General features: G+C 38.4%; 1 protein-coding gene across 2 annotated transcripts in view; it reads left to right on the plus strand.

Annotated features, from left to right (window-relative positions):
* stxbp5l (syntaxin binding protein 5-like) overlaps window positions 1-24,155 on the plus strand; it is a 107,653-nt gene that overhangs the window by 12,935 nt on the left and 70,563 nt on the right. For both annotated transcript variants that reach the window (XM_026377440.1, XM_026377441.1), the window contains exon 2: window positions 7,684-7,781. In XM_026377440.1, the coding sequence (XP_026233225.1) occupies window positions 7,684-7,781 (98 nt within the window). The remainder of the gene's footprint in view (window positions 1-7,683; window positions 7,782-24,155) is intronic.

Below are 24,155 nucleotides of genomic sequence, written 5' to 3' on the forward strand. Positions count from 1 at the left end.
ATTCACATATCTAAACACCATCAAGGCCAGACTGTAGGGTCCGCTTCGTACATTATTAATTTGTTCTGGTATCTGCTGAGCTCCTGCAGTGATCTTGCCATGTAGTACTATGTACCATATTGAAGAGCCGAAGCAATGAATCAGTTCGGCCAGTGTCAACTAGCTGACTACCTGTCTTGGCATGATGTTGAACAGATAGAGATACAATGGTAACATAAGTGAATCACATGCATGCAATGCCAACATGAACACTAACCCTATGCAGTTATTGGCATACAGTGCCTAATAAAGTAGCTGATGTGAGTATACTACTTAAGCTCAGTGTACTTGTAAGCCATAAATATTCCAAGTGGCTATTGATGTACACCTCTTGTCGATGTATTTAACTGTAAGTTCATGATCCCTGTAAAACTTTGTGATGTCTGGGCTTGAGATTTAAAAAAATCAACCAGGATCCTGTTTCCTGATCTTCAGAGACTGTAGTTTCTCCCAAACTGTGACCCATTGTATTTGTCAACATAGATATATATTAAAGTTTTGTTTTAAAAAAAGTGTTGAAATGTAACTCCAGATTTGGTGCTTATATTTATTCAGTTTTCGTTTTTTTTCACAGTCCATGTCTGACACAGTGGAATCTTCTTTGACAACCATGTGAAACCTAGCTGCCTCAGCAGTCAGTGTTTATACATCTACACTCTGTATAGGGTATGAAGACCAAAAATAGCATACACTTTTTTTTCTCTTAAGGTTGGTAAATGTTAACATCAACACACAAGAAAATGTTGCATTTGTGTATCTTTCTTTACACAGTAAACACAGCTTTTTAAAAAAAATGGCTTTAACACTAATGTTGCTCCCACTAAAACATACTGCAGTTTTTCAGGGTAAGATGATTTCTGCTGTACTGTGTTTAGCCACAATTTATTTCATTAACAATTAGAATTAACAATATTTAATTGCATTTTTGGTGCATCTGACAGTTTGACCAACCACTAACATGGCTTACTGAGAATACAAAATTACTCAGAATTTGTCTTTTTGTCAAGTTACTTAACACATTTATGCTTATTAGGTTCAGCTGATCTAGTTTTGCAGCACTAGCAACACTCATTTAGTTTGCCTAGGCCACGGTCACTTCTGAATAAAAAAGTGAAACACTGCACACCTGCCCTGTTGTGCCCAAGGCCTTTTTCGCAGCCACTCATTGTCAAACACACGAAACTTACACACTCTTTTGAGCACTCAATCTACATACCATATGGCAACAACAAAAATTCAATCACCCTAAGTAATCTACACATCAGAAGTGTCACATTAGCACAGTAGGAGCTTATTTACCTTTATTTCTGTGCAAATGTTGCAGACGGTTACTGTAATCACACATAGATAAGGGGAGTTTAATCTTATATTACTCTGTATTGATCTGTGTGTTATATAGCTGCTCATTGCAAAATGGTTGTGGCAGACATGGATGTCTATTTATAGATCCGGGGGTCTAGACCAGGAGACCACATAGATGCACACATGCACAAAGACAAACTAAAAGTGAGAGAAATGGGTTTATGGTTTTGGCCTTAAAATATGTATGAGCAGCCTTGAGATTCACCAGAGTAATGTTTCTCATCTTTTTCTAGACACTCTTGTATAAATATGGGGGGTGAATCTCCTGTCTCCCAGCAACTGTGCACCAGAGTCAGGCTACAGAACCTAAAGGGGCCTGGTGGCATGACCTCAAGGATGAATGTGCCTGTCTGGCCAGGCTGTTCCTTAAATACTTAAATATGTGTGCATTGTGACAGCATGGTCTTAAAACAGGACTAATTGTGTGCATGACTGTATATGTGTGACATTTTAGATTGTTTGTAGATGACTTTGGATTAATGAACATATTCTTAGTAATCAGAGTAGTGTTTTTGAGTGTTGGTTTTAAACAGCATTACCAACTACAAGCTCTATCTGGTTGCATGGGCACTGTGAGTGCCCTTTTCAAATTCAGCCACAACTGGATTGAGGTCTGAGGTCTGAGATTCTCCAGAACATTTTGAAACTGTGTAGCTCTGGCTGTATGCTTCGGGATACGTATGTCTAGCAGGAGAGCAATTCTTTTCCCATGTTGTATATCTCTGCAGACTATATCATGTTTTCCTTGCAGAATTGTTTTAGGGATTCTATTTTCTAGGGCGCGCAACAAAAAAAAAAAAGCATCTGTGCATCAAGATGCTGCCACCACCATGTTTCATGGTAGGTATTATGAGCTTTGACTGGTGACAACCCAGACTAGTCCCCTTCCTGCACAGTGACTCTGTTGTTGAGGAGGACCTTCTGCACCGACTGACATTTTTCTATAGGGTTTATACATTTTCACACCTTAGTGCGTTTGCTGTGGTCCGAATCAGTGTGTAACCCAGGTTATTATTTTGGAGCTCTGAATTACAGTTGTTACAGTTACAATTACAGTTGTTCCTAAATGCATCATGAACAAGCTCGCGGTAGATGCTCTCAGCGGCTCTGTGCACATGGAAGCTTGTAGACTCCCATCCGCAGGTGTGTGAGCAGGAAAAACATAGTTGAAAGTTACAAAAGTCAAGTAGGACATTCTTGACTGGACATTTTCTGCGCTAGAGTCAATAGAGCTGGTGCTGCCAGTGAGAGGAGTTATTGAATGTAACTGGTTTGGAAGAGAGTAGAGATAAAAACCCCGACGGGCGTTTCTCTCAATTAAGTGGATTATCCAGGTGAGTTAGCTTCCAAACTAGCTGGTTAGCACAGGTAACTTTATTTTGGGAGAGCTGAAATGTGTGTTTTGTTCTTTTGAATACATTTTTAGAGTAAAACCAGTCAGGATATGAAGATTTTGTGTTGTTAAGCGTTGTTAAAATAACTAGCCTCTGCCGGCTAATTGAGGCCTACAAGCTAAGTGACTGTCACATGTACAGAATCTACTGTAACTCTGGGAAGACATGTAACACACCTTTATGTGTCAGGATTGTTGTCGTATGTGATGTAAAATGGTTAGACTACATGTGTTTGTTGTGAATTTGGTAAAGAGAAGGAAAACATGACGTGTTTTATGTATATGTATATATATATAGGATTGTAGTGTAAAGGCTATTGGAGGCTGAAATAAGGTTGGTGGAGCTGCAGTCTTCTCGTCAGGAATCCAAGGGCATCACTCCAAGGCAGTGGTAGAATCCAAATTAAAGGAGACTCACTTCCAGGGAAATTCATCCTCTCGTTCTATTTTTTTCCTAAATATCTCGGATATCATTTTGGCCAAGTGCTTAAATAAATGCAACTCAGAGAGACCGTTAAAGGAATCATTCAACAAGGATTAAAAGACATGAGTAAAGAACAATAAGAACTGACAACTGAATATTTGGGTTGATCTGACAACAGTTTTATTTGTTTATGTTGTGTTGATTATTTTCTTATCACTTGGTTGAGCTTCTGAGAATTTTGGGTATATTTATCATTTTGGTTTAACACCTGATTTTGAGTTGGTGATCTAAAGGAAGTTTTTGTGTTGGGTTTGTCACCTTTCAGTTATTAATGTAACGTTTTATAAATACATTTCTTTTGCCATTTTTGTAAGCGTGTATGTGTGGATTCCCACTGGGATAGAGGTCTTTTTATTCTCTATGTAGAGTTGCTACTGCCAGTCTACCAAACCTAGTGATTGATGAACCCCGAGAACCTTGAATCTGAATAACTGACCAGAACTGAATCACACTGGGCCTAAGATTAATAGAGAACACAGAACAGTTACTTGGTATCTGTCATGGTCACAGGTGTCAGTCACAGGAACAAAAATAATTAAATACAGAAGGTAGAAGCTAAAGTATTGTGGACTACTGTACGTCTGTGTGACAAGAGAGAGATGATTTCACAATGAATGTTGATACAGGTTGGTCATCCCATCGATAATTGTTTATTACCTTACATCGCCTGCATGGTCATCAGACCTGGTGTCTGTGAGGCACTTCACCACCTCACGTCTCCACGATTAATCCAACAGCATGTTTTTGGTTAAACACTACCCAAAGCCCTCAAATCATGTGATTCATAGCATTTGGGCCAGTTTCTCACCAGGAGGACCAGAGTTTGCTAGATGATGCTGATCGAGACCTCTTTTTGGGGTTCCATGTGCGGTTGTCTTAGCATGCTCTCGAGTATGATTACAGTCTTCACAGCAGAGAAAAACGAACCACAACAAGAAGGGAAACGAACTTGACTTTGATTGAAACAAACTGCGGGTGTGAAAACCGCCTAAATCTGTATTCTGACTTGGCCTGTCTGAAAACTTCCACTTGTTGCCCCAGATGTTGTTTTGGCAGTGTTTTAGGTCATTCTCTTGCTGGATGATGAAGGACCCAATCAGTTTGGTTGCATCTTTCTTTAAATTGGCAGACAAAATGTTTCAGTTTTTGTTGTCAACTGCTGTTGTCTTCCTTAGTCCACCAGTTCGATGTCTGTTACTTAGTGCACCACTGTTTTTTTCTTTTTCATAATATTACAAATGTTGTTCTACCTGTGGCCTAACCCTAACCCTAACCCTAACCCTCACATGTGCGTTCAAACAAAAGGTGCTATCTTCTAAGCTTTCTATCAGATCCTGATGTAAACACCTGGAAATGAAATGTGAAATGTTGATCTTTTGTTTCATATTCATCTTTTGATGTCAAACCCAAATGTTTTCAGTCTACAGCAAAAATAAAGGAACAGGCCTCACTGTTCCAATATTTTTGAAAGGGACTGTAGTATATGCACTCAAAGGTAATGACTTGTTTGTTTGAATCTAAAAATAGCTTAAACATAATAAACATGATAATGCTCCAGCCTAATAAACATGTAATAAAAGTTAATAAACATTATGCCCATGCAGACCAACATACAGAAGCTCTAGTTTACTCTATATGAAAGGAAAACTATTGCAAACAATGTGCACATGCTCACAGACACACTTTATCCTTGAATTGTACTGTGATTCAGTGTGTGTGTGTGCACGTTATTTTTCATTTTCCTCTGTCAAGTCCAATCTCTGCTGAATGATTTCATCTTTCTGTTTTATAACTGGTTCATTTATTGTCGGATTCTTATATTATCTTTCTAAATTCATGCATCTGCAGAGCAGAGAACCTCTGTTATAACAATCTAGACAGCCAAACAAAAGTGCTGGTGCAGGTGGTGAGGTAAGGGTGGGGGAAAGGAAGATCTGGCAGCACTGGGTGCGAGATAATGGCAGATTATTTCATAATGGCTTATTGACTGGATTTTACAGATGATCATTGTATCTTTTCAAAAATTCAACTAATGGATACTGGCCTTCTGTGAGATATTTTTCACAGCTTTTTAATATTCCTACTCTGCACATTGAATATACTTTGCTGTCAAAACATTTCTGGTGGAACTGTAATGTGCTTCTGCTACTTTTGCACATTTAACAGATAATTTGGACTCCAACATAATTCATCCATGTTGACTTTAACATGAACATAAAGGAATATGGTCACAGATTCAGATTTCCTGCAGCAGTGTGTGGGTGATGAGAAGCTGGGGTAGAAAATGAAGCTCTCGGATCACTACGATGTGTAGTTACTGGATCAAATTAGAATTGGAGCAAGACTGGAGGGTTAAGCATAGTAATACATGACCGGTTGACCAGGATCTCCAAAAGAACTCACCACCCTTTTCTGCTGCCTTCCTCCAAGCACTTGCTCATTGTAGTCTCATATTATTTCTGATCACTTAAACAAGTAACTGTAATCATTAACATACTGAACACAGTATATGACAACTGTACCTAAGTTTAAGTCATGTTGTTTCTCCCTCAGTGTACATGGGAAAATGTCCCAAGAGAAACAACCACAGTAGCTGGTCTCACAATAAAACGCTAACAAAATTTTGCACACCTCCCCCCAACACCTGATGCAGCTTTTTACACAGATGGTGGCGCGAACTCGCCCTCACCTCTGACACTGTCTCTCGAGAAGGCACAAAAGTTGTGTACCTTCTATACAGAACAGCGATTTGTTCTATAATCATAAATCTTAAAACAATATGCAAATACAAGTGATAGTAGGAAAGTTTGTTTACAATCATATTTATTTATATACAGTAGTATTTGTTGTTCACAGTAAATATTTTGGAGTAAACAGAGTAAACACAGTGCTTTACTTTTGCCAGAAGCTGCAGGTTTAAACAGTAAAGTTAACTCAAATCGCTGACTCTTGCTGAAGAAGACTCATGTGTGACAAGAAAAATGCTGTTTCTTATCGAGAAAGCTTTTGTTTATTGGTGGTTAAATATGACAGTTATGTTTAACTTAGGTCAGTCACATCATGCAGTGTCTTTCATACTATTAGTTTTCTTTAACCATTTCATCAGAAAACAGTAACATTTTACGGGTTTTGTGATTTGTTTTGTATTGTATATTTACCAGATTAAAGGTCAAGTTTTCAAAATGACAAGGCTTTAACTAGGTTTACACACTGTGCTACAGCCGTGTTTTGTGTTGTAGCAATTTGGCAGAAATTGCTGTTTATTTGTCCAAATAGGTCACCCAGGCAAACTTTGTAGATCATAGGATATAAAAGTTTACACTTTATAGTAAACAGTTTTTGTGTGCTGTAATGACAGTGGTGCAGATGCAAGATGTTGTAACTCTTCCAGGTTGAACTTCAGGTGAATGTCCTATGCCAAGACCATTGCACGTGTTGTTAGCAGCTAGCAGCTAGGCTTATGGATAAGGTTGGACAGCTGACGGCACTGTCAGCGGTGGACGTGGAACAGGAAGTGCATCACGTAGGACTGCTTCTTGTGCCATAACTCCAGCATATACCTAAAGTATGTGCTCCCATGTTGAGTTATTTCATGATGTACCAACTAGAAAGTACGAATTGACTGTCATTGGGTGTATTTACACTTCATCCCGTGTTAATGGTTACATGAATGCATGAGCAAACATTACATCAACTTTCTTAGAGACTTGAGCAGTGTGAGTGAAAAAGTATTGTGGTTAATGTCGGTCAAATAAGCTGTCATCCAGAAATGTTACATTAAAATTACGACAGAGCAAAATTTTAGTTGTCAGGTTTCTGTGCTCTCTGCAAGCTGGTGGACAAAAAGGCTATTTAGCCAAAGATTATTTATGATGTAAAAAAAAAAAGAAAACGGCAGTCACTCTGTACCAGCATTGACCAATCAGAGAAGGATGAGTGTTTCTGAGGTTAACATTCTTTTGTTAATCTGGATATTTATTTTACTATGTAAACGGTGCACTGTTGGCATACATTTCTTTGAGGTTAAATTAAGATAAATCTTATCTAATTTTCAGGTTCTACCTATGGGTTATAATTTATAAACAGGCTCCCACTTAAAACTGAATTCTCAATCCACATATTTTTGAGTTATTTATAATTTAAGTAATTTCCATAATAGAACATAAATAAGTTCTCTAAGAGGATTGTAAGACGTCAGACTAAACAAGCTAATTCAATAATGGATCCAGATTGGAAAAAATGCTAAAACACAAGCCCGGGCTTTGCATATGCCTGGGTTTTGGTTTTTGGCCAAGAATAATGTTGTCACTTTTGGGAACCTCACCAGTTTGTCACAGGGCCAGAGAAAATAATTGAGAGATTTTTTTTACTTGTTTAATTCATATATTGTATTTTTTCCTTGCAGACGGTGCGCCATGGTTTCCCTTACCAGCCCACTGCTTTGGCCTTCGATCCTGTGCAGAAGATCCTGGCCATTGGATCAAGATCAGGCGGTGTACGGATGTATCCTTTACCAATTATCTGCTCGCTTTCTTCCTTCCTCTTGTCTGGAGACACACTTGAAAACTACACATTATGTGAATTATTGTACAATGTACAAAACAATGAAACAATCTTTCACAGTAAACACTTACTGAGTGCTGTCAATATCTGTTTTATAAAAATATTAAGGTACGAAGATGAATTTTAGGGAAATTCAGGTAGTCTTGTAGATAAAGATAGTAAAAGTAGTAATCATCTTCTGTTGGCTAGGGTGTTGTAGAGCCTGATGGCTGTGGGGGGATGAATGATCTTCTTTATCTTTCAGTCCTACAACGCAGTTAGTGAGCTGTCCACTGCAGCTACTTCTCTGGTCAATAAGGATGTTGTAAAGGAGATGGTCAGTGTATTATAGAATAGTTTATTTTCTGTGTGCATTTCTCCACCCCAGCCTCTAGTGAATCCACTACCATCTCCTTGTGGTGTTCAGTATGAGGCAGTTTTTGTGACTCCAGTCACTGAAGGATTTTATCAGTCCTCCCCTTTCTGTCCATTCCTGATACATGCAACCATTGCAGTATCATCAGAGGACTTGTGAATGTGGCAACACTCAGAATTGTACTTCAAGTCTGATGTGTACACTGTGTACAGGAATGGAGCTATAACAGTCCCCTGCGGAGCCCCAGTGTTGCTTAGAACTAACTGCAAAGATGCAGTTCCCCCTAAGTAATCAGTGGTCCAAGAAAAAAATCTGATTATCTTTTTTTTTTATCCACAAGACCCACTGCTAGTCCTTTTTCTGAGTCAAGGAAGCTTTTAATTCACCTCCACACTTCTCCGATGTTGTCTTCTTATACAGTAGGTTACTATCTATTTTATTACAGTAGTCCTGCTTCAATTTCATCTTCAGCTAATGTTGGGGATGTTTGAGCCTTGCTTTGTCTCCATCTTTAAATTCCCCATTTTTCTGGTTAAGGACAGCCGTGATCTCACTAGTAATCCAGGGTTTGTATTTGGGAAACAGTGCGCAGACTTTGTAGGTGTAACAGTGTCTCTTCAGAAGTTGATATAATCTGTGAAACAGTCACCCTCTCTGTCAGTGCCCATACTCTTCCATTCTGCTCTCAGCAATACATTCTAATCTGTGCATTCAAAGCAGTCTCTTAGAGACTCAACAGCCTCAGGTGTCCTTTTCCTGACTGTGATGGTGGTTGCAGGTAGTCTCAGTACACAGGGTTTATAACAGGACCAGGCAGTTGTCTGACCTGCAGAGTGGTGGTAAGGCAGTACAGGTACTGGCCTCCTTGACACTTGCCTATAGTAGATTCGGTGTTTACCGTAGGACAGGTGACAAACTGGGAAAATCAAATACATTATTTAATTTATCGTAGTCATCATTTTTGGTGATTGTAAATGGGGAAGAAAGAAATTATCATTTGACACTGTTGTGTACACATTTTATTTTAATTATAAAATTCATACTATAGAACACAAATATGCTTACATTAAATTAAAATATAATAGCACCAGAAGGAATTGCATATTTGCTCACAGAAATAGTGTATCTCCTCCTCCACAAACTTGTCATGCATCCTCAGTTCCTTCAGCCCCCCTCCTGCTCCCCTAATTCATATCTCTCTTTCCACCCTTTTATTTCATGTTGCTTGGTTGTCATGTCACAGGCTCAGAACTGTCCATCCAACTTCACCATCCCATGGGTCAACTGGTCTCAGGTATGGGAGATAACGTGTGAGTGCAACCTAGGTAGGATATTGCGTTTTCATAATTACACAACCTTCCCTGTATCCCATTGAGGAACCTAGGGCAGAGGTACCACACAAGTATTGATGCTGTAGTGCAGCACTGCTGGTTGTGCTGGGGGAATAGAAGGACAGACTGAGGGATTTCTCTGCTGAAGAAACAAAATGAAATAGATAGTGACAGAGAGAGCTGTGACTTTGTTTGAATATATAAAGAAAATAGAAAGAAGGACAATATGAGCCGAACACTGGTGTTTGGTGACAGTGAACTGTTGAACAATAGAAATGTGGCATTAAATTTATCTATAGATGTATAGATATTTAAATCCATTTTTGTCCCTCTCTCTATCTATTTCTTTTCTCTATATTGCTCTAATAAATGCCTGCCTGGCTCAGATTTGTGCTGGATGGAAGCCCTTGAGTGACTTAGCATTTAAATTGACATGCTGCACACACCTTCCATGTCTCCCATGTGGCCTGTAAGTGACTCTCTTTCTTTCTTTTTTTCATATGCTCTCACATACAGAAACATTCCCCTACTTGCTGCTTTTCATTCTGCCATGCCTTCCACCGCCTTCTGTCTAGAGGACCTTTTTCCACTTATTTCTTCTTTTATTTCGTCAATTCACCCTTGCTGTGTCCTTCACAGCCTGTCTGAATGGTTTTCCCTTTCTTCCCAGGGCTTTGAACATCCGCTTGTCAACTTCTGTCATGGTCTCTCTTAGTTTTTTTGCCAATATTGCTTTTCTGATGTGTTTTTCCAGTCCATGGCCTTTTTTTTTTAGAGGGCTTTATTAATAGTGTATAGTGTAGTCATTGTAGACATTTCCCATGCTCCACTTCTCCTTTATAAATGGTACAATAAGGATTGCGGCTTTCGTTTACCCTGCATCTGCTTTATGTTAGTGCTACCCACAAAACCTACCATGTCTATTTCACAATCTGTCCACATTTTAATTTTTCTTTCCTACTCTTTTTAGAGTGCAGCAGCGTCTACAAAGCTATCAATTAAAAGTTAGCACCCTGTCTTTTTCTCTTTGTATGCTGTTATTGACCTTAGGCACTGCTTTCTGTAGTAGCAATACAATATTATATGGCAAAAATATATTTAGTTTTTGTAAATAAATCTGTCTCCTGGGGTTTAATGTTAAAGGTATAGGTGATGCTATTGATTGACTATGTGGGACTGCGGTTATGTGGGCTGTCTGTGGGAAGTGGCTTTTTTTATTGTGTGATGTGGAGGCATGCATGTCTACTGAGTGTGTGTACTGAGGGTGTGTATTGAGAAGAGTGATCAATATATCTGAGTTTCCATGGAGTCTGGTTGCTTTGACAGAAAACATGTTGTTCGCTTTTGCCCATGGAACTGAAAAAAGTTGGTTTCATTTTCCTCAATGGATATGTACTGCATGTAATAACTTGGATTTTAGCTCTAGTTGAGGTTTTAGTCTTGGTAGGTTTCTTGATCAGTGAAAAAAAAACACTTTTTACTGCAGGTTTAACCACTGAAGCTGAGTAGTACTGAGCTAGATTCAACGATGAAATACAGTGTGTATGCTTTAACTGGTATTTTCACATGTGAACTTCAGTGTCACATGATTAGAGATAAAGTGCCTGCAGTTAGACATTACTGTGACTTTGTATGAGGGAACTGGTAGGATAATGTCCGTTGAATGTCTGGGCCAATTGACTCAGACACTTGCATTCTCACATAAAGCTCCTCTGAGTAATGTCTAGTGAAGTTCCATTGCATGTCTTAAAACAACTTTAGTCTGTCACCTTTCTTTCATGATATAATTTTAAAACATGGAGTTAAAAAGGTTAACATGACTCAGAGATTCATGGTACAAATAGCAATTACACTAATATATACAACAATCTTAGCAGGGCCTAAATTAGTAAATATACTAAATTGTCTTTTTGCTAAATTCACTGTTATGCTTATAATTATAAACTGTAGGATAGCTATCTTAGTAATTTGCACCCTTCTACTTTTATTATTAATTATAATGGTTCTATGTGCTGCAGGAACGTAACTGTTCATCAAAAAAGTAAATTCTCTATATACTACTAACCATATAACTTAGAGTTTAAGTTTAAGTTTTATGTTATGTACTAAAATTTACATTATTATAGTTATAATCGGCAAGAAAAAGCATGTAAACCTTTTGGAATTTCATAGTTTTCTGCATAAATCTGATCTGATCTTCATCTAAGTTTAGAGTATTATACTAAAGAGCTTAAACAAATAACATATATATATATATATATATATATATATATATATATCACGCAAGATTGTTTTTTTACCTCATTGATGAGTGTTCATTGTGTTCTTAGAGTCATTTTGACTGGTCGCCCACTTCCTGGTAGAGTAGCCACAGTCTCAAAGTGTCTCCATTTGTAGATTGTTTGCCTAACTGTAGACTGAAGCATTTCTAAGGCACATTATATTTGGTAGTACTCTTCTCTTAGATGAAGATCAGATCAGATTTTATGACAAATTATTGCAGAAAACCATGAAATTCCAGAAGGTTCACATACATTTTCTTGCCAATGTATTAGAGAAAAAAATAATTTAAACATAAGTGCAGGGACATGATTGATACTTATGTGATACGTGTACTTGATTCACAAATTACATCAATATGTAACCAATTGGGTGAGAGCTGTGCATTCTCACACCTTATCCCTGTGGTCTGTATGTTATTTACATGCATATACTTAATGCCATGTATTTACTATGAACCCACTATGGTAATCAGAGAAGGTCTGGTCCTGCTCTGGTAAATGGTGCAAAGTGACGATGTCATCAGGGTTGGCGCAGTGGGTTGGCAATGACAATCTCTGCAGTGGGGTCCTAGGACACTCCTACTGACTGTGGTGAGATTACAGAGATATGCTGAGATTTGGTTTGAGAACAAATAGGACAAAGAAAGCACTTGGTGTGTGTGTGTGTTTGTATGAGCCTTCATGTGCTTCCTTTTCTATTTTTGTATATAAACCCGTATGTCTGCTTTCTGAGTGTGGATCCATGTGTTCTATCTACCTGTGTCAATATTGTCTGTTTCTCAGTGCACAAATGCATACATATGTGAATGCACTTTGTCTGTTATTGTCTGCTTTGTGTGTCACCACAGTGAAAATGGATGTAGTTTCAATAAAGGCTTGAGGTAATAGAATTGCCCACAGGCTGATAGACAGTCACTTCTCATAACAGTCAATCAGATCGGAGAATAGGAGATCAAGAATGAGGTGAACGATGTAGGGAGAGATAAACAAAGGTGGGAGGGTGGAGGAAGACATAAAAGGGTTGATCTGTATTGCCATCAACAGTGTGAGTGTTCATAAGACGTAGGACTGCTAACACTGATCCTTTTATGACTTCAGCAAAACCGCAAATTATTCACTTATTATTTTTGAGAATGTGGCAATAGGTTGCCTTGGGCGACAATTAAATACTGTGACAAGAAAAAGTATATGAACCTTTTGGAATTTCATGATTTTCTGCAATAATTTGTCATAAAATGTGATCTGATCTTCATCTAAGTCAAGAATATTAACAAATATAATGTGCCTGTAATAATAACACAAAAACATTCTGGTCTTTAATGTCTTTATTGTAAACTAACATTTATCTGTATTAGTCTCATTTTAAGAATTCTCATTGATCTTATTTGTCTTTTTTTTTCCATATCTGTTTAAATATTGTGCTATAAAATATACAATGAGTTATCACAAGCTGCATTACTCATCACAAAGTATGACTGCAGACAAATGTATATAAAACGTGCAGCCTATTAATTACGTATTGAACCTATCCTATCTTAATATAAGACAAATTAATATAAGACAAATTATGGCACACAATGGTCAAAACTCTAAAAATCCTGTCTTAAAATGACCATAAAGTAGAGCTTGTAAACTTAATTAAGTTAGGATCTATTGCAGCATGCAGTGTATTATAGGTTTGTAGATTTAGCTAGGTGTACCTTATAAACTGGAAATTGTAAATAATACTGAAATGTGATACTGAAAGCTGAGTTAAGTATCTTCGATTCGCCATGTCTCTGGATGTGATATCAACACTAAGTAAATCAATAGACCTGACTAAAGCTGATGTTGCATGTCCCCCTCTGTCAACTCAAGGCACTGCCAAGAATTTTTCCTGCCAGAAATTTATTGATGGTGCTGAGTAATCAAGATAAGTTAGCCGATGTTCACTCCCCTGCTTATTGCTAGGCAAAAAAAGTGACTGCAGGTTTAATTGTAGGGACTCATCAGCAGCCACATGTTGTTTGATGACCAGCAGCAAACAATTAGTGATCCTAATTTGATCAAGGGAGCGTGAGCAGGCAGTGGGGGGGAAGGGAACTCTGAGCAAACACCCAGCTACTGTTACACTGTATTATTATTAATCAGTCAGTCTTACTGTGTGTGTGTGTGTGTGTGTGACAAGACAGTGTTACACTGCCAGTGAGACAAACAATATCAGATAGTCATCAATTAAGCATTTATTGTTGTCACACTTTGTCACTGGCTTTGGTGACTGTGTGAACAGGCCTGTAAACATAATGACGATTTTCTGTTGCTCAGCTACTGCAGAAGGAGGCCAGTGCCATAATCAGATGCTACCCAGATTACGGGTGTTGTATGTATTTACACACACCAAGCTCCATTTACACAATTTCTGTCACCACTGTTACTACAAAATCTCCAAACTTGAGCTCATTATCAACGCCCCTGTTGCCATGGATATAAGCATATGGACACATAATTACAATGAGACAAGCCTTGTGAGTCATTGAGTATCAATTGAATTAAACATAATAGGATTTGCAGCCCACTATTTGTAAATTAGAATAATGGCAGTTTTTACTGCCAACAAAGGTGAGCAAACAAAAGTGCTGCTCTAGTAGTGGAACAGAAAAGCGATGAAGCAGCTTTATTAGGCTATTCATAAACTTAAACTGCACTTATCCTTACTTAAGGTGTGGTGCGGAGCCACCAAGCTTTGGTCCCATTAGCTGTCCTTGACAGTTCCCAAGCCAAGTCAGGCCAGCTGGGTTCATAGGAAACATAACCCTAGACACTCGCCCAAGGTTTACCACGACCAGGTTCATGTTTCCAACTCATTTTCCCCACTCAGCGACACACCTGCTCAGAAATCAACTCTTGTAATTGGCAGCTCTATAACGACAAATGTTAAGTTAGACACTCCAGCAGCCATAGTCAAGTGTATTTAAAACTCCAGTGTAAGGATAAACATAAATATGGTAAGATAATAATTCACACAGGAGTTAATGATGACTGGTTATGCCAATCGGAAGTCACTAAAATTAATGTGGAATCGGTGCCCCCTTTCCAATCTGAGCAGTGATGACGTCATCTTTATTGAGAACAACCATAAAAGCCTATTGCTACTGGAAAGAATTTAAGAAATGACCTCAAAAAAGCTAACTGGAGTCAGGTGCTAGCATACCTCGAGTCTTGTTAAGAAAATGAGTTTTGATGTGTGCACTAGAGCTTCTTTGTCAGTGGTCTTAAACGTCTACTCACAAAGCCTACTCTTGACTGAGGTGTTTTAGCCAATTATAGACCAATATCCAATCTGCCCTTTATCTCTAAAGGGATTTAAAGTACATTGTAGTAAAGAAACAGCACCTGTGGGGGTTACTAACGTTCTTCTGTTATCGTCAGTCAATGGACATCTCTCTATACTCGTCTTTTTAGATCTTAGTGCTGCATTTGACATTATAGATCACAACATTCTATTACACAGACGGGAACATGTCATTGGGGTTAAAGACATAGCGCTAGGCTGGTTTAAATCGTATCTATCAGATAGTCTCCAGTTTGTGCATGTTAATGGTCAGTATTCCTATTCTATGTATACAACTACATGTGTAGTAGAGCTTTGTTGTCTTTGCTCTTTAGTTCTTGGTCCACTCTGCTAGGGATGGTGAGCAATGAAAGGTCAGCTGACTATTAATAGCTTTGCTGAGTATAGTGCAGGAAATGCCACTGGTATAGGTTCACAGTCCACATATTACTAAATGATACGTGGTAAATGTAGACAACATGACAGTATAATTTTTGGTTCATACATTATCAGAAAATCATTTAGTTGTCATCAAAGTGTTTTTCATTTTCGATTCTTATTTCAAATATATAGTAGTAATAACATTGTAAGAAGACATGGGAGCACCATTCTTTTTGCACAAAAGGAAATTTATTTCCTATTGTCAAATGTTTTTCAATCAATTCCATGTTACATTTTTCATTTTGACCCAATTTCACACCTTGTGGAAGTCAAAGAAGCAGGTTCTGGGGCACCTGTTTCTCACAATACCTTTAACGCTTTGCGTTTGTCATCTTTCGTTTTCCTTTGCTTGCAAAGGCCAGTGGTCTGTGATATGATATTGATATTAATGAAAATTATATTTAGGTTGATGGAAATAAATAGTATGTTCGGTATATATGAATTGAAGTTTGTAATTTTCTAAGACAAAAAAGTGTCACCTAGGTGAGAGCAGCCAGGCTGACCTTTGATGTAATCCAATGTGTTTGGACTGTGTTATAACCTTTACTGCAAAGGTCACTGAATGCTCCTGTTATTACTGTACTCTGCGATTAGTGACAGTGAAAGTCAGAAATAGGACTACGAATGGCAGAAAGGCAGAGGTATCTTCTGTAGAATCACTGACTTGCACTCAAAGGTATTATTTTATGTCATAGTTGAAACACCAAGAAAATGTCACTTTAAACATACTCCTGATCATGTCATTTTAAGTTGTCTGCCCTCATGACAAGGAGTGAAACGATTCACTATATCCATGAAATGGTTCAAACCCAGATTTTAAGCCACAGTTCGCTTCAGTTTTTGCATTTTTTCTTTTTTTGTGTGTGAGGGTCCTTTTAAAGCACATATGTTTTGTACTTTCCTTGAACACGGTGCTTACTTTCTTTACATAAGAAGCTGTACATCCTGTCTTTTTGGGTTTTGGTGAAGAGCCATGTATTCTTGTTTTTCCACATATTTCCTTGTCTAGCTGAAAGACAGTGATTTAATATAGCCTAAATTGCTATCCATAAACTGCCCTGAATTACTGATTAAAACCACTGTTCTCCTAATTAAACTGGACATACAGTACATGCAAATACTCCACCCACTCAATGAGGAGGAGTTAAGGTGGCTACAAAAATCCATTCATTCGAGTGCAGCATTACTGCACATGTATGGCCACAGCAGAATTGTATGAAGATTGCATGTCAACGAAACACAAATAGAGAAGGGCTACTCAAAATAGAAGCAAAAGGCCTGAGTGCATCAGTGTGCCTGTATACATTTCTTAGTGTATGTGCCAATCATTCAGTATATTTCAGCCTCCAGGATCCTACCATAACAAGGTGGATGCTTGAGTGGGTAGAAAGCACAAAATGCATAGAATGAGAGGGAGAAAATTAAATAAAGGCTTGGAAGCAGAAAGTCAAAGATATAGAGCTCTATTTTTGTAAAGGTAAAGGTGCAAGACAAAGCACAGAGCTATGCCCAGCTCTGTGCACAGCTCTGTGCTTTGTGAGGGGAATTTTCACAGTTGCCATGCTGTGTTAAGGCATTCCCCTTTCAGTTGATTACGGCAGGTCTGTGATCCATCTACAGTCTTTGATTGGAGTGAGGTGCTTTGTCAATCTGCAATCATCCCCTTTAGATCCACAGGCTAATTTTCTGCAACCACTGTCAGACTGTTGCAAAGTAACCACACATACTCCTGTTCTCACGTCCACCTAATTCTACACACTTCTAGTGTAAATCAGTAAAGGAGATGGAGAATGCCACATTGGAAACAGTTTAACATTTATATATTATTTTCACTAATTTCCTACCAATCAACAGCTGGCATTTTTATCCAAAAGCAATGAATTACTGCAGACAACAACATTTGAAGATGATAAAAGCAGCAAATGCAAATGTACAAAAATGTCCACAGTTGTCATTGCTGGTATCAGCAGGGCTAGGTTAAGGAAGCAGAAAGTCAAAGATATAAAATTGCCACTGGTATAGGTTAACAGTCCACAGTTCCTCTTTTTGATCATAACCCAGCGGCTATGCTCAAAAGTAGGAACTTTAACTGCCATGTTGACAAAAGTGTTTATATCTGTTCTAAAGGGCTACAATGGAGTGACAAACAATAATTCTTAAATGTGGGGATAAACATTTTTAGGCCATCTGTAGTTATGCTCTGGTATTAATCCACTGTGCCTTCTAATTGGGCTCATTAGTATGATTTTATGTTCATGCTGTTTGCTTTCTTTTTCCTCTCACACTATCAGCACATTTTATATTTTAGTGAGAAGTATGCAAATGAAGCCAAGGTCTGACTAGATGGTGGTCATGTCATTATCAGAAACTGCAAAGAAATTTTGCGAATGCAATTAGCTGTGCTGCCAATGCAATGGTGTATATAATCTTTAAGCCTTTAATTAGATCAGATTACATGTCCCATTGGATAATATGATTTAGCTTGTTGGGACTTGATGTTTACTTCAAGTGATGGTGAGGAGGTGTGTGTACATATTCGTACTGAGCATGTGTTGACACGTGTAAAGACATTACATAATGCAGAGCTCATTTCATCAGAGGCTGAGAAAGTGACTGGAAAAAGGTGTTGGGGAGTGTTGGTGTTTTTATAGTTTGTGTGAGACAAAGAGCTGGTCTGCATTCTTATCCAAGCTCCCTGTGATGTTATGTGGAAATGTGTGCGCATTGCAACACAAAGAAGAAGTCTCTCACTTTTTTAATTCACTTTCTTCAAGTGCAAGTATGACATCAGCATTAAGATAAACTGACTTAATTGTGACATAAGAGTTGGTTCTTTCAAAAGCCTAGAGATATTACCTTTTAGCCATATTACTTAGCTTTAAAAGTTTGATAGTTCTCACTTGGCCGCACTGTGCATCTGGCTGGCCTTGGTGTTTGTTTTGTAACAGTCTGAACATTTTGTGTCTGGCCTCTTTATGTGTGCATTCTGCTGTAATATATTTTCTTATGACTTGTTGTTTATCTTCATAAATTATAAATACAATTCAGTTCACTAATATAGCTCCACAACATCCAAAGTCATCTCAAGGCACTTTAGGACCTGACAGAATATGACAATACAACTATATAGAATTATATAGAAATCCCAACAAATCCCACTAGCACTATGTGATATTGCAGAGAAACAAAAACACTCATCAATGGAGGAAACCTGCAGCCGAGCAAGCAGCAGACAAAACAATGGGCAGATTGATACAGTAGGACCAGTAACTGCATACTGGAAACAAACAACTCAGAGGCCAGGGATAACTGCTGAGAGATACATAGAGAGAGACAGAAAGAAAGAAAGAAACACATTTAGGGGGGAATTTACTGTAAGTTAATGTCATGCAATTGTTGCATATAAATGGATAGGAAGAGGAGAGGAGCTCAGTGTAGGTACCCCAGCAGTTTACGTCTTTAGCAGCATAACTAAGAGATAGTTCAGAAATAGCACTGACTATAAACTTGATCAAAAAGGTAATTTTTAAGGTTTGTCCTAAATGTAGAGAGGGTGTCTGCCTCCCGAATCTGAACTGGGAGCTTGTTCTTAGTTCAACAGTGTTTCTGTTAGGATACTGTGGTACTCTGAGCTCTTTAAGAAATGATGGCGCTTGATTATTAAGTGCTTTATACTGTATGTGAGGAGAAGAATGTTAAACTCTGGATTTTACAGAGAGCCAATGGATACAAGCTAACGTAGGGGAAATATGATCTCTCTTGTTAATTCCAGTCAGAACTCACTGCAGCATTTTGGATTAACTGTCATCCAGGGTAACTGTATAATTGGATAACATAGTGTCTCAGAGATTTTGGTCCCAAAAAGATTAACATCTGTTATATCTGAACTTAGAAGTAGATAATTACAGGTCATCCTGTGTTGTATGACTTTAAGCATGCTTGATGTTTGAATAATTCATTTTGTTTTAGTTGGTTTTAGAGAATAGTAAAGCTGGGTGTCATCTGTGTAAAATTGGGAATGTAGTGTTTATAGTCTAAGGCGCACAGGCATAAAATGAAAAGTATTGTTTGAAGCACAGAACCATGTGAAACACTGTGCAGTAACTAAATGTTGTATACATGGGGGACACATTATGTATTTGCTGACTTTTTTAGATTGCCATGAATGCACCATTAAATCATCATTACAGAGTCACATAAATGCTGACTTTAGAGGATCCACCCTCCTCAACTGGGACAAAGGTGTTGTCTGTCACACTTTTAGTAATTGATAGCTCTAAATCACCCATAAGTGTTATTGTAAGTTTCATTGGTTGCCATCTAGGTAAATCAACCTTGATTTTCGGACTAACCAAATTACTTCACTAACTAACTAATTACTACTTATCATTATGGTAATTAGGGTGACTCAGTGGTTAGCTCAGCTATCTCACAGGTAGAAGACCCTGGGTTCAAATCCATCAGCAGGCCAGCTGTCTTTCTGTTGGAGTTTGCATGTTCTGCCTGTGCCTGCATAGGTTTCCTTCGGGCACTCCAGCTTCCTCCCACAGTTAGGGTTAATTGGTGACTCTAAATTGCCCATTGGTGTAAATGTAAGTGTGAATGGTTCTCTCTCTATATGTCAGCTCTGTAATAGACTGGTGACCTGTCCAGGGTGCAACCTGCTCCTGTCCTGAGAGCTGGAATTGGCTCTGGCACCCCCACGACCCGTAGTAACAAGAAAAGTGGATATGATGATGGATGAATGGATAATGCTAATTAGGAATTTTGATGGCAGTGGTATTGTAATTATTTTTTATTTTTCCCAAATGGATTGTTAAATTGTTTTGATAATATATATACATTTTTAAATTGAACTTATGGGACAACTTATACCGATGGTATCTGTTTTGCCTTTGTTTCTCTTACTTTTAGACCATAGAATACAGCTAGTATGAGGGATCTGTACACGAGCTGGAAGCATAAATCATGTCATTGTACAAAGAGTAGTAAATGTTATTAGGCAGTGTACAGTTTTGTATATTAGGATCACCTCTGTGATAGTGACACTCACAGACTCCCACCAACCAATGTAGCATCAGCAATGGGGGCAACAAATAATTCATTCTGTTCAGGAAAGCTAAAGGATTTGGACAGTGCATAACCATCCTGTGTTTGTCTTCACGTTCAGAAAACACCACCCATCAAAAAGCTCTTGTCGAGGTCATGCAGTAGGCACGATCAGTTTTATGAGAGGCTTGAAGTACTATACAAAAGGGGAACTGAAGCTAGCTTTGTGATGTTGCCATGGACAACCCAGATGTACTTGACCGCTTGTGTCAGTTATAAGATAAGAGATGACACTGGAAATGATATGCAGGTGTTATTTGTTTGAGGCTACAACTAAATTCAATTAATAGACAGCATGAGCAATCCTTACTGTTAGAACATAATAACAAATCAATAGTTTGGCAACAACATGATCTGTGGACACAGCTGTTGTGTACATCCCTGTGACAAAGAAGACTAAAGTGAGTTGATATGAATCGATAGGTCAAAACAGCAGCAGGTCCTGTGGTTTATTGTCCAAGGACATGCACTCAAAACAGATAATACTGTTGTCTGTCAACGGTCTAATAGAGATAATACAAAATATATTTCCTTGGATGGCACCGAATAGGTGTTGCGACCGTCATCACAGTGTTACAATGTGAGACAGTGTAGCGTAGCACATCATATCTCATTAATTTATCCTGTCTATCATCAAAACAACAGACCCTAGCCAAAGGGCATTACTGATGCCAGCTGCCTCCCTTGTTAATTTGATTCCTCACCTCATCGCTCTGGCCTGAAGCAGTCAGCCACTGAACTGTCCAGGCGTTTTGTCTAGACATCTGTTTGGGAAGACAAAAGGACTTTTGTTCTTGTTTTTTCATGTTTGTCTTTGTTGAAAATCTTTGTTTGTATGTGAGATCCGGCCAAATTGACTGCAGGTGCTAGAGAAGGAAGCATTTTTTGTAGGGGTGATTAGGGGAGAAATGAGAAATTATGCACTAATGAGAAGAGTGAAGGGCATTGTTAAAGGGGGGTGGTGAAAGCTAAAGCTGAAAAATGTGATAAACACATTCACTCATTCAAGCATATTGAAGCTGTTAGGAAGGTGATTTGTGTTTTCATAAAATGTGTCAAGCTACAATATTTGTTAGAAAGTGGCATTGTTTTGTGCAGGTTCCACATTATACTGGACATGAAGCTGTCAAACTACTGATATCTTAATTCCTGTGCAATCTATTTTATATTTGTGGTCTTGACTAAACACTATTACAGCATACCATAAGCATCTAATCTATGATTCTTCTAAAGTCTCAGCAGAAACGACAGTTGGAGCACCTTTAGCTCCTGTAATATGACTATATCCAAATAAATTGAATTAAGCAGACAGACTGTCATTCTAAGGGATTTAATCAAATTCCAGAGGGATTTGATTACTCACAAGTGGCTGTCTTGGTGAGCTTGAGGCATCTGAAAAACCACAGTCATTCAGAACAGAATACCACCCACAATACAGTTGTAGCAGACTGTTGGCCTTCACCCATAGATGATTTGAATTCTTGTTGTACATTGTGGACTATCAGCCACACACTGTATTTGTACTGGTCTTATTTATTGTTGATGTTTTCTGGATTCACTGTACACGTCGCCTTTAGAAGAACCGATTCTGTGTCTAAATACCAGACCCTGTTTCCAGCCAGCCGTATCTCAGAGCAGAGTGTACACAGCCGGGAGCACATGGCAATTGCCACAATTTCTCCTGGCCTCTTTGTCTCATATGTGGCTCCCCTGGAAGATGGGAGGGGATGATAAAAAGGACAGATCAGGGAGAAGCAAATTCCCAGAGAGAGATAAGAGGATACATCAGGGTCAGAATTAGAAAGAGGGAGATATAGAGAAGAAACCTTATAGAGGAAGATACAGTATAAAGGAGCCCAAACAGAGGCATGATTGATGTGGCCAGAGTAGATTAGAGAGCAGAAGAACTGTGTTAAGTGAATTTGCTCTAAATGGACATTTTCATGACCTACTGTGTTGGCTGATTAATTTGGAGGTGATAATTTGTTTGTGCCCAGCACAAGAGCCCAGCAAGCACACACAGACACACACACACACACACACTCACTCAGTGTAAAATATTGATCCTGTTGTGGATGGAAAGGATTGAACTGTGTTTTTTGTGCCAATCAACTTCCTAGTTTCTCAGTGTGCTTATCAACTACTGCAGTAATCTGATGATGATCTGACTGCAAAACAATTAATAATAATAAAAAAAAAAAACTGTGCTTGGAGAATATGAAGCTGATTTTAATACTCTGAGGCTAAATGATCAAACGTGAGGTGTTTGCTGCCTTCACCTGTTAATGTTTGTGACTTAAAAGCTTTAAAGGTCAATTTTGATTGACTTTTGGGTATCTTGCGTCTAAGCAGCAGGATCATAACGAGCCATTAGTGCCACCCGACTCACTGTAATTATCATTTTGAATGAGTGTGATAATATTTCTGAAACTGAGCGGTTTCTGATTTAGAAATCATATCACATGCTTTTTTTCAGTGTTCCTTCCTTCCGTCCAATTTTTCAAACCAGAGTCAAAATAAGAGGATATTTTGACTCTGGTTGTTCTTTTGTAGCTTCTGGGCTGACTGAGTCATGACTCAGTATGGCAGTGCTCTAATCTCTCAGTGTTGCATCTGTGTGTTTATGTGTAGCCATGCACACATTCTGAACACGAATTGTGTATACACGCTAGCGTGCCTACGAATGAGAGGAAAAGCAAGGGAGGTTGGAAGAGGTGTTGTACACTCTTTAGAAAAGGATGCAAGCCTCCAAGCGTAAGAAGGCAATTGGTGTAGGTGTGTATGTGTGAACACAAGGGTGAATGCAGAGACACCTGCAAGGAGAGGAGGAGAGAAAGAGGTTGGAACGAGTGATCGTGTCTTGGCAGGTTGCAGTGTTGGATTTATCTACCCACATTGTGACTCACCATTTGTGAACCATACAGTTTACTTTTCAAAGCAGCGACTAAAGGACGCAGTGAAAGTGTTGGAGAGAATGAGAGGAAATGATAAAAAAGGAAGAAAGAGAAGAAAAGAAAGTGGAATGGGAGAAAAGCAGAAATGAGAACTAGATTGTTTAAATTTCAGAGGAGAATGTACTATTAAAGTAGATCAGCAACTTTTGTCTTGTAGCCGGCTATAAAACAAAACCAAAAACCGTTTTGTACACGGTGAACAGTACTTTCTGATGCAAAATGTGTTGATATTTGCAATCCATCAGGTTGAATGCATCCTGATCGTAGTGTGTCTGAATTCACTGTGTAAAAAAACGATATACACTGATGTGATAAAAAAGATCAGGTTGTGAAAATCCCTCCTGTCTATCTACAGTATATCACGCTTTACAAGGAGAACTTGACAAAGTCCATGTTTACAAAGCTTCCAAATCAGGTTGAAGATCGTGAGCAGCCTGTAAAGACTGTACAGAAAACATATTATAACCTTGTTACACATGGTTGTTCGACAACGTGTGTGGGAGGACTGCAGTGTTTGGGCTGCTGCCTTAAG

This window comes from Anabas testudineus, chromosome 21 (genome assembly GCF_900324465.2).
Source record: "Anabas testudineus chromosome 21, fAnaTes1.2, whole genome shotgun sequence".
Taxonomy (NCBI): Eukaryota; Metazoa; Chordata; class Actinopteri; order Anabantiformes; family Anabantidae; genus Anabas; species Anabas testudineus.